Consider the following 17,103-nt stretch of genomic DNA (forward strand, 5'->3'; position numbering starts at 1 on the left):
AAGTGGTGAGGAAATACCTAAACAGACATTAAACAAAAAGACATTAAAATAGTCTTTTATGCAGTTTTATAGTATATTAGAAGGGAAAAGTGCTAGGAAAAATAGAACATGTTAACAAGAGTTATTAGGAAGGCTGGTGGGTATGGTCAGCGTGGGTCTCATTGAGGAGGCCTGAGACATGAACAGAGATCAAAGGAGGGAGTTAGCCATGAGGATGTGAAGAGGAAGAGGATTTCAGGTGGAGTGGGCAACCAGCATGAAGGCACTCAGGTAGGAGCATACCCAGCATGTTCAGAGAGTAGGATGGAAGCTGCAGTGGGCTGAGCAAGGACTTGGACTCAGACCTGGAGTGAGATGGAAAACCATTCGAGGGCTCCATCTAAACTGTGTTTCAAAAGGCTGACTCTGGCTACCATGTGTCCACTAGATTGTTGGGAGGCAATACTAGAGCAGAAAGACCATTCAGAAGGTTGGACTATCAAGGGAGTACAGTAGATGGAGAAGAGAGGAGCATCAAGGCTTGATGTTTGGGGCACTCCAACACAAAGATGCCAGAGAGAGGAGGGGCAGACAGAGAGACAAAGAACAGGTGATCAGAGGAAGGAAGAGACGCTGTCTTGGAAGCTGTATGAAGAACATGTAAAACAAGAGAGGGTCAAATTACGTGAGGACTAAGACATGACCATTGGTATTAGCATAGGTTGGGTCATTGGTAATCCTGACCAGTGGTTTTGGTGGGAGCAGAGAGAGGCACGATAGTGTAGTAAAGTGAGCTTAAGAAAGGATGGGGGGTTAACATTGGAGACTGCAGACAGCTTGTGGAATATTGCATAGAAGAGAGCAGAGAAATGATCTGTGATAGCTGGTGGGTGTACTGGATCAAAGAAGCTTTTCTGGTTTCTGTGGGGGGATAAGTTACTGTATACATGGTAATAGGAATGATGTCCTGGAAAGGTTAAGTTTATGTAAATGAAGAAAATTTCTGGAACAAAGTCTGCATAAATAAGAGAGACTAGGATATAAGGTGAGTGGAGGAAATGATAGAGGCATGGGACCAGGGCTGATTCCTCTGTGTTAACAGTTGGGAGGGGGAGTACATGGGTATATGTGGTGCTAACAATCTATAGACATTGTCTTTGCAGTGCATCAGGGTTTTCAGTGAAGTAGGAAGCATGCCATGAGGACATTGCTTCCCCTACTCACATTTCCACATTCCATCCACGCAGTGAGGTGGTGGAAGAGGAGCTCATGGTTTGAAGAAGAGTGAAACAGTCATTTGGGAATGTGGGAAAGTAAGCAGTCTAGGGAAATAGTGGGATGGTCAGACAGCATCAGGAGCCCCACTGGAGGGTCATGGTCATGCAAATAGTGTGAGACAGCTCAGTGTGATTGTGGTGTTTTCTTCAATCTCATTCAGCTGCAGGAGTAAGTAGAGAGCTGGTTTTAAGTAGGCTTCTTGTCTGATGAAGGCAGTAAGGGACAAGGGAGTTGAGGATGAATGATGACTGGCCATGGGATTTAGGTTAAGGATGAGGAGAAGCTATCAAAAGGGTGAGGAGAATACCATGTGGCAGTACGGGTGGATGGCGGCTTGGGTGGGGTTAAAGGACTAGAGGCAGATGACCTGAGTGGGTTGTAGGGTTCCCAAGCTTGGAGTCTTTAGGGAGAGTGACTGGACGTTGTCCTGAGGAGACACTGCTGGAGACATACATACTCCACCTCCACACCTAGCGCCATGGTGGCTGTGGGAGAGACAGCAGTGTCCATTTGACAGTGTAGGGGAAGCAATGTCCTCATAGCATACCCACATTTTTCTTAAAGCAGTCAGGTGAAAGGAATGTTCAGAGAAGGGGCTAAATTCTTGAGTTAGCCAGATTTTGCCAATTTAGCACTGTACCTTTTAGAGGGCACAGAAGAAGGGTTTGTTGTCAGGAAGAGAGAGGATATGCAATCTTTGGGGGCTTAGAATGCCAGCAATAAGCAGTCCTAGGCTTCTTTCAGGACAAGAAAGATAGGAACAAAGGGCAGCATGAAGCTAGTCCCACTGATTCAATGGATTCAATGATGTGGGGGTGGAAGGAGAATATTGTAAGGAATCCCTTGTCTCTTTTTGATGGAGGCCAGCCAGTTGGGGAGGTACTCCTGTTAGCCCCTGTTAATGGAAGATAGGAGGCCTGGTGAGTAGGGTGTAGACACAGTGCTGACTGACTCCTGCTGGGTAGAGGCACTTCGGTTGAGTAATCTGAAGACCTCGGCTGTTAGTGTAAGTGTGCGGGCTTCCTATGTCTCCTGTGATGGAGGGTCCACAGCCTGCAGAGCCACGGTCTTGGTCCCCGCAAGAGCAACAGCTACAGTGTCTCCTTCTGGGGAAGCGTGGGATTTATGTTTGTCAAATATTCTTCTTACTTTAAAATTAATTAATATTTTACCTGAGTATAGAATGTAAGGATGAGAATAATTTACAAAATTTTGGAGACATTGCTACATAGAATAAGAAGCCCAATGTCATTTGGATACTTGATCCTTTGTATCTGAACTGTTTCTCTCTAGAAACTTTTACGGTCTTCCCTGAGTCCTTTGGGGAGTCGTGGGGGGATGTTTTGTACTGGACCTACTAAATTCTGTCAATCCAGAGACTTGTGTGCTTTCATTGAAGATAATTAGTACTTTGGTAATTTTCTGTTTTTCTCCCTTCTCTTTCTGAAACTATTACTTTGGGCTGCCTGGGATGATCTATTTCCATTGTTTTTCTTATTTTTTTATTTCATTGCAAAAAAGTCACATTCTATATAAGTTCCTAATTTTTTCCCTATCATTCCCTTCTCCCTTCTTTTAAGTCACTTGGCAATCATAGTTTTGAGAGTTTTTTTTCAGGTCGTTTGTTTTTTATAATAAGGGTCTCTTTTCCTGGATGTAATAGCTACTTGAATGTCTCTGAGGATTCTAATTGACATTTTTCAAACTTCTATGAATTTCTTTCTCTGGGATTATTTGTTTAGTTTGTTCATCTTAATTTTTCTCTCTTGAGCTGCTCTCTGCCTGTGTCTGATTTGTGGCTGTCTTATAGGTTGCTAGTGTGGGCATCCTCGGCTGTTGGGTATCCAGGTCTCATTTCCATTAGGTCTTGTGTGAGTGGGACACCATTTCTGGCTGGCTTCATTTTAGACTGAGCAGGCTGGGGGGTCTTAAATTCATGCCAAGTATGTATTTAATGCTTTATTCTGATCTGCTGCCACAACCATGGCTTTCATCTGTGCAGACATAGTGTGCCTTGTCTGGTGACGAACCTTCCTAGGTGTTCAGTGTCGTACTGACACTGATTTTGGTTCGTGTGGGTTGGGGGCAGGAGTGGAGCGCTGCGTGGCATGGTCAGCTGATGGACTTTCAGTCAGTGCTCTCTCCTGTCTGCTTTCTGACTGCAGTCAGGAAACATTTCTGTGGTTCTTCCTGGCAGATTTGTTTTCTGCTTTTGGGACCTTTTGTTCTTTTTTTGGGACCACAGATCTCTTTTCTCCTGTACATCCCATCTGATTTCTAGATTCGAGAATCTGAGGTAAGCTTGGGTTAGGACTGGTGGTTATTATCCAGATTGCTTCACTTTTGTGAATATTCTTACTATTATTTATTCTCATGGACTCCTGGAAATTGCTTTTGCCACTTGTACTTGAAGCGTATGACTTAATTTGAAAAATTTTGATAAGCTAATAAAAACAAGGGATTAGGTTCGAGGAGGTAGATTTTTTAGGATTGTTGGTGAATTTACGGTGCCTTTCATTGTCTGTCTGTTACTTGAAGGTCTAATGGTCACACTTTTCTTGGGTGGAGGCTTTAAAATATGAAAACCTAGATGTTCTGACTTTTTTTTTTAACTTTTATGTTACCACCTTACCTCCCCATACTCCTTTTTTTAAAAATATGTCACAAAGGGACTTTTGTTGTCTTTTTCTCTCCCATTCTCTATTTAATTGAGATATAATTGACATATATTAGTTTCAGGTGTACAACATAATGATCTGATATTTGTTAGGAAATGACCACCACAGTAAGTCTACCTAACATCCATCACCATGCATAATTACAAATTATTTTTTTCTTGTGATGTGAACTTTTAAGATTTACTCTCTTAGCAACTTTAAATATGCTGTATAGTTTTTACTATAGTCAGCATGCTGTGTATGACATCCTAGTTATTTTATTACTGGAAATTTGTGCCTTTGACCCACTTCACCCATTTCTCCCACTCCCACCCCTCCCTCTGGGAACCACCAGGCTGTTTTCTGAATCTGAGCTTGGAATTTTTGTCTTTGATTTTAGATTTCATATCTAAATGAGATCATACAGTATTTGTCTTTCTCCAACTTATTTTACTTAACAAATGCCCTCCAGGCCCATCCATGTTGTTGCAAATGACAAGATTTCCTTTCTTTTTTATGGCTTAGTAATTCCCCATTGTATATCTGTACCACGTCTTCTTTATTCACTCTCCATCAATGGACACTTAGGTTTCCTGTATTTTGACTATTGTAAATAATGCTGCAGTGAACATAGGATACACATATCTTTTCAAAATAATGTTTTCATTTTCTTTGGGTAAATATTTGTAAGTGGAGTTGCTGGATCATATAGTAGTTCTACTTTTAATTTTTTGAAGAACTTCCATACTGTTTTCCATAGTAGCTCCATCACTTTACATTTCTACCAGCAGTGCTTGAAGGTTCCCTTTTCTCCACATTCAAACCAACACTTGTTATTTCACATCTTTTTGGTAATAGTTATTCTAACAGGTGTGAAGTGATATCTTACTGTGGTTTTGATTTGTTTTTCTTTGATGGTTAGTGATATTGAGCATCTTTTCATGTGTCTGTTGTCCATCTGTGCGTCATCTTTGGAAAAATGGCTGTTTGGATCTTTTGGCCATTTTTTAATCAGATCTTTTTTTGCTATTGAGTTGTATGACTTCTTTATGTATTTTGACTGCTAACTCCTTATCAGTTTTATGATTTACAGATATCTTCTTCCATTCAGTAGGCTGCATTTTTGTTTTGTTGATGGTCTCCTTTGCTGTTCACCCACACCCCTTTTTCCTTCTGTCTTTCCTACATGACTTTATATTCACTTAGAGTCTTTCCACCTACTCCTGCTCTTCTTTTACTCAGCTTCTATTTTATTGAGGTGAAACTTTCCTGTATCTACCTGTGAATGATAAAGGCTTTCTATGTTATTACAGCCTTGTAAAGAGACAGAACTGGGAGGTAAATTAGATTTGGGAGTTCTCAGGCACAAAGGGTTAGGACTGGAATATATAGAGGGGCTGTTTTATTTTCATCCATTTTGGTCAGATTTAAATTTGGCCCTAGGTACCAGCTTGTCACATGATGGATTTCCTGCATTTAGAGGCTTTTTCTTGAAGTTCTACCGTACCCCTCTTCTTGCTCATGAAATGGCTGTGGTGAGCTACAGTGGACCCCAGAGCTTTTGCAGTAGGTGGGGAGGAAAATTGCTTTTAAGGAAGAACATTTTCATTCATATATAAAACAACAGTGGTAGATAGAAAAATGGGGACAATAACTGTATCAGGTGCTAAAAGTAAAGCTTTCAAGCATTTAGTAATTCAGAGAATTAGCTGTTTGGCAAATATACCAGTATCCTTTAGGTCTATCTTGTTTATAAAGTAAGGAATACTTATTTGGGAAAGAAAAATAACTTGTTTTTATCACTTCAGATGCAGAGTAGCAATATAATACTATATTTGGTTTTGGTGGATTGTACATCGTTGGACCCCAAATGATGGTGCAGTCCAAGGACACCCACAGTGTTACCATTTGCAGTTTCTGGCTATTCCCAAAAATGTTTCTTTTCCCTGTATCCATTTTTTCCTTTTTGAGAGATGAAATATGCAGCTGATCAATGGATATTTCGTAGATTTACCCAAGGTAACCAATATTTCATCATTTTTCTGTTTCCTAATAAAAAGTTCTATCTCTAAGAAAAAGAACTATATAGAAAGCCAACATTTGTCAGATGCTGTCCTCAAAGAGTCAGCTTTTCAAAGTGATGTAGCAAGAACAGAACAGGAGGAAGCAAAAACTGCAAAATCCCTTCAGAGCCAAGAGCCTTTTGATAAGATTTTACCACTGGAACAAGTACAAGGTACTGAACCATTAGAAATTATTTCTTAATGTGTGTATTTTAATCTTTTATTTCTCTTTGAACTGGTATTTATCTTAAGCTATAGTCAGTAAACTGAAAATGCTTTGGTTTGGCATTTAATACTTACCTATTAATATGTTTATAATACTGCTTTTATAGGTGAAAGTCTCTTATTAATCTCTCAATTGTCTTTACTGATTAAGCTGAAATCACCTTTCCTTTGGAAATCATGTTGTCTGATGGCCACAGTACACTTTATGTCCAAGACGAGATTGTTTCTAATACATCTTTCACATTTCCCCCACCGACTAATTTGTTTCTTATCAGCAGTCATTTTTATTCCTGAACTTATTTTTATATAAATTGGTGAATTATAAATTCCAAAAGAAATTGCTTTTAAGAAAACCAAGTTGAACACTTTGGAGTCATTTGTCAAATTACATCTGGGAAATAAACTATAAAAATGTGGGGGAAATTGTAAAATTAATAAATTTATAGGCTTCTGCTGTCAGATTGCTTTTAAGTACTCTGTTGTATTTCCTTTAAAGAAGTCAAAACTAGAAATTGAAAACTGTATTCATAGGCTTATGTAGCAACATAAGCTGTGGTTCAGTACTTAGAAGGCCTTGTGTGAGCCCATATTATAAGATTGAGAAAGAATGCACATTTATAAGTTTAACTTAAAAACTTTAAGGGGTATTTGTATTTGTCTTGATGAAAGATGTTAAATATGTATGAAAGTAGAGAGAAATAGTGTTAACTCCTCACTTGCAAGGAATAAAAGAAAAAATAAATTAGAATTCAGAATTGAAAATTTGTGCTTCAAAAGACTCTGTCAAGTCAGTGAAAAGGCAACCTAAAGATGGGAGAAAATATTTGCAAATCATACATATGATAAGGAACTAGCATCCAGAATGTATAAAGAAGTCTTAAAACTTAATAAAAAGACAATCCAGTAATGTAAATGGACAAAGGATTTCAAGACATTTCTCTAAAGAAGTTCTAAAAATGGACAATAAACACATGAAAAGATGCTTAACATCTTCAGTCATCAGAGAAATGCAAATCAAAACCAAGAGATGCTACTTCACACCTTCTAGAATAGCTATAATCAAAAGGTGAAAAATAGCAAGTGTTGATAAGGATGTGGAGAAATTGAAACCCTCATTCATTGCTGGTGGATATGTAAAATGGTGCAGCTGCGGTGGAAACCAGGAAAACAGTTTGGTCTTCAGAATGTCAGTTACCATATGACCCAGCAATTTCAGTTCTAGGTGTATACCCAAGAGAAGTGAAATCATGTGTTCACACAACAACTTGCACATGGATGTTTATAACAACAGTCACAATAGCCAAAAAGTAGAAACAACTGAAATCTGCATCAACTGATGATTGGATAAACAAAATGTAGTATGGCTATACAATTGGCCGTACTAGTTACTCTTCAGCCAAAAAAAAGAGTGGAGTATTGATCTGTACCTTAAAAACACTGTGCTAAATAAAAGCAGCAGACAGACACTAAAGGCCACATCTATCTGATTTACAGTTATCCATAGGTAAATCTATAGATACAGAATAGGCTAATTCATAAAGACAGAAGTAGATTAGTGTCTGCTATAGGAGAATGGGGAATGACTGCTAATGGGTACAGTGTTTCTTTCTGGAATGATGAAAATATTGTGGAATTAAAGAGTGATAATGGTGTACAACCACTGAATTGTACACTTTAAAAGCTTGATTTTATGGTATATAAATTTTATATCAGTTAAAAAAAACTCCCCATGTGTCTATTCTACAGTTTCAGTTAGAATAAGATTTTGTTGTATTTTCTTCATCTCTTTATTTATATTTTTGTTACTTTTTTTCCTGATATTTTAAAATTCCAGATATCATTTTAAACTCCGTATTTTAGTATGCATCTCTAAAAATAGGGACACTTTCTTAATGACAACAGTGCTTTTAACACTGCTAACAAACTTAACAACTCTTTCATTAATATAAAGCACTCTAATTCATATTCAATTTAGTTTGCTTGAATTGGGGTCCAAGGAAGGTTATATTATGATACAGTACATTTCTTGTGTCTTTTAAGTTGGTATCTTACTGAGAAAAGCTAAATCAGTCACCCTGTAGATTGTCCCACTATTTGGATTTGTCAGTCTGCTTACTCATAGTGTCATTTTTCTTGTTCTCTCTTCCCCATACCCTCTATAAAACAGAAGTTAGCTTTAAAGGCTTGATCAGATTCATATTCATATTTGTTGGCATGTGTATAGTTTTTCACACTTCAATCCTAACGTTTTTTTAATTTAACTGACTATAGGTTTTTATATGATCATTTTAAAATGCCTTATTCCATTTAAAGGGAAAATGTTTAATTCATTAATTAGGAATTTCTAACATTCGTAATTTGCTATTTTTAAGTGCTTTAGGTATTTAGTTGATAAAATAACTCAGTTTGTGTTTTTGTTTTAAACAGACTCACCTATTGATTTTTGTTTACCATCATTGATGAATAATAAGAACAAGGTAATCTTTTACATGTCAATTTCTAAAGTGTTATTAGGTGATGAAAATTCCTATTTCATATATTTAAGTGCAAAGTAACACTAATATTAGAAGTTATTTGTAAATAGCAGAAGTCTTACTGCTTCAAGGGAGTAGGAATTTGAGAATAGGGCTGGCCCAGGGGCTGTGTGCTCCAGGACCATTAGGACTGTCTCCACCTCACTGTGTGCTGGCAGTCTCTAGAATGTTGGCTCCATGAAGGAAAGGGTTTCTCTTTGTTTTTATTGTATCTTGAGTGCTTGGAACATAGTTGGCACTCAATAATTTGTTGAATAACAGGGAGGCTGTTTTCATTTGTAGGCAATCCAAGCTTACACTTGTTTAACATTTGTAATAAAAAAAAAAGCATGATCTTTCTTTGATGGTAAATTAATTTTTTTTAAAAAAAGACAACTCTAATGAGCTCTCTTGGGTCTTATGTCCTGCTCTGAGTAAGTCACTGTGTCCAGGTATGCATTGGGATAAAACACTGATTATGATCCTGGACCTTATGTATACTTCTAAGTGTGTGTATACACACATACATGTGCATTTGTGTACAAATATGCCTCAGTAGAGGAATGTGACTGAACTCCACTCAGACCACATGAAGTAAAAAGAGATGGGCTCCTCAAAGGTAGGGGTGCTGAGCAAATAGACATAAACAGTGAACTGGGATTGCAGACCTCTAGTCTTGTGTTTTTGAGTTGGTTATAAAATATAAACTCCTAATAATTATAAAAGGGGAAGGTAATTTTTTTCTCTTCCATAATAATTTTTAAGAATATTTTTGTAAAGTGATTATGAAAGGGCCTAAAGATTTATTTCCTTAGGCTGGGGTTGGCAAACTGTAGCTCATTGTCCTTATCCAGTCTGCTGTGTTTGTAAAGTTTTACTGGAACACAGACATGCTTGTGTCTGTATTGTTTATGGCTGCTTTTGTGCTACAACAGCTAAATTGAGAAGTTGGGACAGAGACTATATAGCTAGCAAAACCTGAAATATTTACTATCTGGCCATTTACAGAAAATGTTTATCAACTTCTCTATATGCATGATGAAACCATTCATAACCTTCAAGTGTAAGGGATGCTTACCTCAAGTATAAGTCAGAAAGCATGATTTCTTGAACATTTAGGAAAAAATGGTTTTTAAAGAGAGAGAACATAACATTTCCCATGGTAGATAACTAATTTTCTTAGGATGGTTGAAAAATTGGTTTCCTAAAAGAATTAGTAATCATTGATAATAAAAGAGAGGAACCATAAAACTTGAAAGCAGCAGAGCAAGTGTACAAACATGAGGTACTTGATAAGAAGGAGATAAAGTAGGGGCAGGAGAGAAATAAATCCATTAGAAAACCTTGACTCGGTGGGAGGGGGTGCCAAGGCTGCATTTGACTGTGGACCCACCTTTGACTGTCCTGGAAGCCAAGGCAGTGAAGGAGGCATGTTTTTGTAGGTCTCATTGTCTAAACAGTATGGGTTACACTACTTAATCACAGTAGAGACGTTTTCCAAGGTCCTTAGTTTCATTGGCCCATGTGTGGCACCAAGCATGGTAGAGTGCGTGCAGTTTCCAATAGCAGATGTGACTAAAAAGGCAGAAATGTTTTACATATTCTTTCTCACACAGATTTTTCCCTAATTTTTAATTAAAATTTTCAAAAAACAAGAGCTTATATCCCACAATAGTAGTAGCCCATGGTGCCCCAAAGGCATAACACAGCACCATCCTCTGTAAGTGTAACTGCATTGAGAGCCCATGTTTTTAACTTAAAAATTAGTATGCTTTTTGAAATCTAATTCTTAGGTACTATCTTTTAAATACTTAATATGATTGTGAAATAAAGCCCATACTTAGAAGGGAATGTTTCATTTTATTCTGAGCCTTGAGTGTCCTAATACACAACTGAATTTGTGCTGGGCTCAAATTTATTTGTGTATTAGTATACTCACTATATTACTAGATCCTCTGAGTATGTTCATATAATCTGAGACCTTAAATTTTAAGGATGTTTTATTGGGTGGGTCTAGGGAGGGAGGTGGCATGGGAGCAAGAATGAAGTTGTTAATACATATCAAACAACTAGCCCTTCTTTGCCTAAATTGTGAATATCGAGCATGGTGGTCCTTTTTTCAGCCTTGTTTTATGGTCTTCAAAGCAATGAGTGTGTTCCTCTTTCTCTCATTTTATTTCTTACAGATTGTCATTCCTGATGCTGTAAAACATTTTGAAGATAAGAATCCAAACGATGACTTAAGCCATACTAGTTTATTAGAAAATGAGAAACTTATGTCACTGACGAGCTTGGAAGACTCTTCTGGTATGTAAAGTACCTCATGTTTTCCTGGTCCTTACCTTGCTGCTGGCATCTTTCTACTCCTCTGTTGCAATGGTTGTTACACCAGCTTTTTGTGTTTTTTTTTTTTTTTTTTTTTTTTGCCTCCTCCTTTACCTCCTACTCAGCAGCACTCAAATGGCCCCTTCTGTTAAGTGATTGGATTTCTAAAACTTGTTTCAGTTTGTCAGTCCACATACGATTTATGTTCATCCCTCAGTTTAGGATCATTAAGGTACAAAGGAGTCACCTTAGGTGCCACTCAGTGTAATGCACTGTGTTAAGAAATAGGGGGCACAATGAAATATTTAGCCTCTGCTCTCTAAAAGATCGGCTAAGTGAGAAAAGCAACATACAGCAGAACTCCAATTATATTAAGCCTATCTCAGTAGTACAAATTGTGCAGGAATCATAGGAGGGGGACAAGTTAATTTTGATTGAGGAAGATATCTGACGCTTTATTGAAAGAGGATGCGACTTTTCCTCTTTCTTGAAAAGGCCCTATGGTAGCTCTTAACAGATATGGGAAGAGAAGTACATTTCAGGAAGGGGGAGCAGCTTCAGTAAACACCCTAAAGTAGGGGCATACAGACTGTTTTGGGGCTATTGCCAGTGGTTTTGTGTGGCAGATGTACCGCACCTGTAGGAGGCTGAATAGGGGAGTAAATCCAGAAAAGTAGGCAGGGACCAAGTGCATGGCTTTGAAGACCTGATGAGCTGAGTGGGATAAATAGAAACTACAAATTCAGGGCAGATTTTGCTGCCAAAGTATTTAGATATTTTTGGATTATTGAATTGTAGATAGGAAATTGTTGACCTGAATTTGTAGAGAACTTTGTTTTAGTAGGCTAGATTCTTCAAGGCCAAATAGCTTAAGTCAAAGGCTATGAGCATGTTTAAGGCTCCTATTGAGCATAAGACTATCCTTTAGAAAGGCAGTAGCAACTTAACAATACCATTAGTTTTAACTTGCCCTTGCCAGGCTGAGTGTTAGAACATTGAAAACCACTGCTAGTGTTTCTTTGTTTATTTGCAACTTTTTGGTTTTGATGGAGGCTGAGTATTTTTGAAACATATCAGTGTTCAATTTGTTGTTTATTTTTTCCTTAATTGCTTCTTCCTCAAGCTCATATATTTGTTTAACGTTTCATTTTTATACTTAACCATTAATTCACCTAGAATTTATCTTTACTTTTCCTATGATAAGCTAATCTAAACTTTTTTAATAGTTACTGATTTGCCACACCATTTTCTGAATGATCTGCCCTTTTCCCACTGCTCTCAGATTCACATTTATTATATTCTAACTTTTGATATATGCTAGGATTTGTTTTTTGTGCTGACAAAGGTTAAATACTCAGTTTGTATTAAAATGTTCATAGTGATTTTATAGACTGAAATTATAATAGTTTTCTCACATCAAATGTTAAAATCACATAGACCATTGACCCGTATGTTTTATCAGCCTTTTTGATTAAAAATTATTTATACTTTGGTCAGTACATAAAACCTGTCCTGTTTTTTCCCCATTTTACCATTAGATGATGATATCGATGATGATGAGTTTTATGATGATCATTTGGAGGCTTATTTTGAGCAACTGGCTATTCCAGGAATGATATATGAAGACCTAGAAGGACAGGAACATCCAGAAAAAGATTTTAAGTTACCTACAAGTGATCCTTGTCAGGTGTGTTCCTATCTTTATTGAAAGAAATTTGGCATTAGAAAATTATTGCTACTCTCATTGGATATTGGCATAAATTTAGCTTTTGGTTTTCTTTGGACTCTCTTTTTCCCAGATACAAGCTGATGAGAAATACCTTTCCTGTCTTTTCCTGCTTCTTACCTTTCTCTCACCTACAGAAAAATTAAAGAACGATAGCATGAACATCTATATATCCCTCATTCAGATTAACCAGTTGTTAACATTTTGCTGTCTTTGCATTTTCTTTGTTCTTCCATAAGTTTTTCCTGAATCATTTGAAAGTAAGTCGCAGAGACATTTCACCCCAGTATTTCAGCATTTATCTACTGAGAATAAGGACATTTTCCTATATAATCACAGTTCTATTAGCTAACTTTGGTATAGTAATTTAAATGACTCTACAGTCCATATTTACATTTATCCAGTTGTCTCCAAAATGTCCTTTATTTTTATTGTTTTTGATCCAGAGTTTAATCAAGGATAACACTTGCATTTGATTGTTATGTGTCTTTATTTTCTTTCAATTTGGAGTAGTTCTTTTGTGTCATTAGGCTTTATAAAATCTAGGCCTGTTTTGTAAAATGATCCATAAACTAGATATCTCTGATTACTTTTTCCTTTCTGGTTAGATTAAACTTCTGGGTGAGAATTCAGAATCTCTTTCTCATTAAGTAAATTAAGATTAAACATAGGTGAATACTTTCCATTGGAAGTTGTATACTTCCCATTGCATCATGTCAGTGGACATATGAGTCTGTCCTGTTGGTATTTCTGTGTTTGATAATCTTGGTTAATGTGGTATCAGCAAGGCGTCTCCTTGTGAAGGTGCCTTCTTTCTCCCTTTGCTGTCAATAAGTAATCTGTGGACTGATACATTGAGGTCGTGTGAACATCCTGTTCCCTGACCTTTTACAAACTGGTTTTAGTATCATTGCTGAGGCCTCCCAGAAACAATTATTACATTGGTGGTTACAATGGTGATTTTTTCCAATTCCTCCTATATTAATTACCTGGCATCCTTCTGTAAAAAAGACATTTTCTGCTCCCCATGTTTCCCCACTAAAAATGTTTGCTTTTAATTAAACAAAATAATAAAGCGAATAATTCTTTCAACAGGCAAATGAAAACAGTATTTTAAGCTGTAAATTTCAATCAGAGAATAGTAGTTCTCTGATTTCCAATGGCTCACAGTCTTTGGGAAGTTCTGAAATGAGCCACAAAGAGTCTGAGGAAGGCCGTGTTGTTTGTCTACCTGGGACCAGTAAGTATTGAAAAATGACTCTTGTTTCAATTCTGTTTGAATTGCTTTTTTAAAACAAAAAAATAATTTCTTTAGTATGATTTAGCATCATTAACCCTTCTATCCTCTCTAAAATCTCTAGAAAATCTAGAACTTTGCAAAAGAGCTTTTAATAATGTCTCAGTACATTGGTATTGTTAAAAATACTGTACCTTATATTTCTTGCATTGTGTATTACATATGATGGTGTTCTATTCATACATTTGAGATTTAGAAATGAATTCCCTGTATGTTAGCAGTTTGTCTCCTTTACTTTGCCTCTTACTGGTGTTTATTTTCTCTAGTATGCAAATTGCTGTATTTGTCACATGAATGCTAAATATTAGGTTTACATAAAATAATTTGAATAGCAAGAAGCAGTTATAATATACTGAAACTGACATTGCATCATTAATTTTTTTTCTTATTTTTCAGGTAATTCTTTAGGTACTGGAGATAGTAGAAGGCATGTAGATGGGGTGTTTTCCTCTAGTACTTGGAGAATTGACAAAGAGAAACAAAGAGCAGAAAACTCAAAGAGCGTTGTTCCACACCAAGGCAGAGTAAGTTTATATGCATTCTTTAAAAATATTCTGTGAAAGGGATAAACACTCTTGGTACGGTATCACTATTTTTCAACCAACAATTTTTGTCTTCTGAAAAATAAACAAGTATTTTAAGAAATCCCTACTGATAATATTTCTATGTGTATGTTTTTATCTTTGATATCACTAAGGTCATTAAATATACATTGTATACATATGCTTAAATTTAAATATTCAATGACTTACTGTCATTTATATTATTCATTTGAAAAAGTCTTTAGCTTAGTGTTGAAATACAAAAAGCAAATTGATCACCTTTAACCTCACTTACGCATGTTTTTCTTCAATTCTTCTCTGTTAATGTTAATCTTACCCCATTACTTCTGTGCTTAAAACTTGATAGTCATTTCTGTCTCTTAACCAACTCTTTATCCCCTTTTTAAAAGTAAAATCTGCCTCAGGATTGTGTGATGATTTTAATTTAGGAGGAGTATCTGTGCTTGTATAGAGAGAGACGGTTGTATCCTTATAGTAATTCTTCGTATTAAACCAGCAAGTTATGATGGAACTGTTATGGGACTGTGTATTAGATTTATTCTTTCCTGTTTACTTCCTCTACCCCTACTCAAGCTCATGGTGCTTACTTCCACATGTCTGATTTGTTGCCTCATCTACAGTATTTTTACCATTCCATTATATTTGTCAACACCAGGTTAACCTTGTTAAAGTGGTGCAATAGTCTCCATGTCTCTGTGTTTCAAATTAAGAATCCTTAAACTGCTTTATAATCTGGCCCCATGTTAATCTGTCTTTCTCTTGTATATTTCTCCTACAAATCATTGTTCTTACTTTTTTCTTTCCCTAGTCCAGATTATAATCTTTCCAGTTTTAGGTCAAGTCCTTGGTTATTTTTCAGTAACCCCTGACTAGATTAATTTGTCTGAATTTCTATTACAGTGATTTTATTCTACCTTATAAAATATTATATATAGGAATATTTTCCTCATCCAGAAGCTGCCTATTCAGCAGCTTCAAAAATTTGTTACTCATTAGAGGAAGCAGTTATGTACAAATATAGTACAAAGCCCCTTCCCTCAGGTAAGCAGAACAGGTGTTCAGAGTTAATGGGTTTGTCCTCCTTAGGACAGTGCTGTGGATGCTTAGTCATATGTATAATAGTTGTCTGACAATATGGACTGATACTTCTCATATATTAACAGGGTCCAGCCCTCAGCTAATTAGAGGTAACCAATCAAGAAAGAAAAGGAAGACAGCATCTCTTAATCATTTTGACTTTATCAAAATGTAATAGTTGATAAATCTTTTAAAATTGTGTTGCGGTCTGTTTTAAATTGATTGTGTTGCAGTCTGTTTCCCCTTTTAATTCTGTTAGTATTTGTTTAATATATTTAGGTGCTCCTGTGTTGAGTGCATGGATATTTATAATGGTTATATCCTCTTGTTGGATTGACCCCTTTATCATGTTATACCCTTCTTTGTCTCTTGTTACTTTCTCTGTTTTGAAATGTATTTTGTCTGACATAAATTATCATTGATATACAATCTTATGATGGTTTCACATAAACAGCGCAGTGGTTTCAACATTCACCCATATTATCAAGTCCTAAACCCTCCATTGCGCTGACAATATAGTGAGATATTACAGAGTCAGCAGTTGTCTTCTCTATGCTGTACTTCCATCCCTGTCACCTGACCTACTTATATTCTGAATGAGAATTATAGTGCCACTTAATCCCCCTCTCCCTCCCCACCTCCTCCCCACCCACGCTCCCCAACCCCTCCCCTTTCATAACTGCTAGTCCTTTCTCAGTGTCTGTGAGTCTACTGCTATTTTGTTCCTTCTGTTTTGCTTTCTTTTTTATACTCCACAAATGAGTGAAATCATTTGGTATTTGTCTTTCTCCTCCTGGCTTATTTCACTGAGCAGAGTACCCTCTAGATCCATCCATATTGTTGCAAATGGCAGAATTTGTTTTCTTTTTATGGCTGAATAATATCCCATTGTGTCTGTGTACCACATCTTCTTTGTCCATTCATCTATGTATGGACACTTTGGTTGCTTCCATGACCTGCTGTGTACTTTCCTCTCAGAATTGCCTTCGCTGAATCCCACAGGTTTTGGGCTGTTGAGTTTTTGTTTTCATTTGTCTCCATGTATTGCTTGATCTTTCTTTTAATTTGATCACCAGTCCATTGATTATTTAGGAGCATGTTGTTAAGCCTCCATGTGTTTGTTGGCTTTTTTGCTTTCTTTATGTAATTTATTTCTAGTTTCATACCTTTATGGTCTGAGAAGCTGGTTGGTACAATTTCAGTCTTTTAAAATTTATTGACACTCTTTTTGTGGCCTAGTATGTGATCTATTCTAGAAAATGTTCCAAGTACACTTGAGAAGAATGTGTACCCTGCTGCTTTTGGGTGGAATGTTCTGTATATATCTGTTAGGTCCATCTGTTCTAATGTATTGTTCGGTGCCTTTGCTTCCTTACTTATTTTCTGTCTGGTTGTTCTGC

General features: G+C 36.6%; 1 protein-coding gene across 10 annotated transcripts in view; it reads left to right on the plus strand.

Annotated features, from left to right (window-relative positions):
• The window catches only part of CEP192 (centrosomal protein 192), a 181,615-nt gene that overhangs the window by 8,714 nt on the left and 155,798 nt on the right, over nt 1-17,103 (plus strand). For all 10 annotated transcript variants that reach the window (XR_012121089.1, XR_012121091.1, XR_012121090.1 and 7 more), the window contains exons 4-9: nt 5,975-6,150; nt 8,630-8,679; nt 10,902-11,022; nt 12,579-12,727; nt 13,862-14,006; nt 14,460-14,587. Coding sequence is in view for 5 of the 10 variants with exons in the window: in XM_073212683.1 (XP_073068784.1) it covers nt 5,975-6,150; nt 8,630-8,679; nt 10,902-11,022; nt 12,579-12,727; nt 13,862-14,006; nt 14,460-14,587 (769 nt within the window). In the remaining 5 variants the exon portion in view is untranslated. The remainder of the gene's footprint in view (nt 1-5,974; nt 6,151-8,629; nt 8,680-10,901; nt 11,023-12,578; nt 12,728-13,861; nt 14,007-14,459; nt 14,588-17,103) is intronic.

This window comes from Manis javanica, chromosome 9 (genome assembly GCF_040802235.1).
Source record: "Manis javanica isolate MJ-LG chromosome 9, MJ_LKY, whole genome shotgun sequence".
Lineage (NCBI taxonomy): Eukaryota > Metazoa > Chordata > Mammalia > Pholidota > Manidae > Manis > Manis javanica.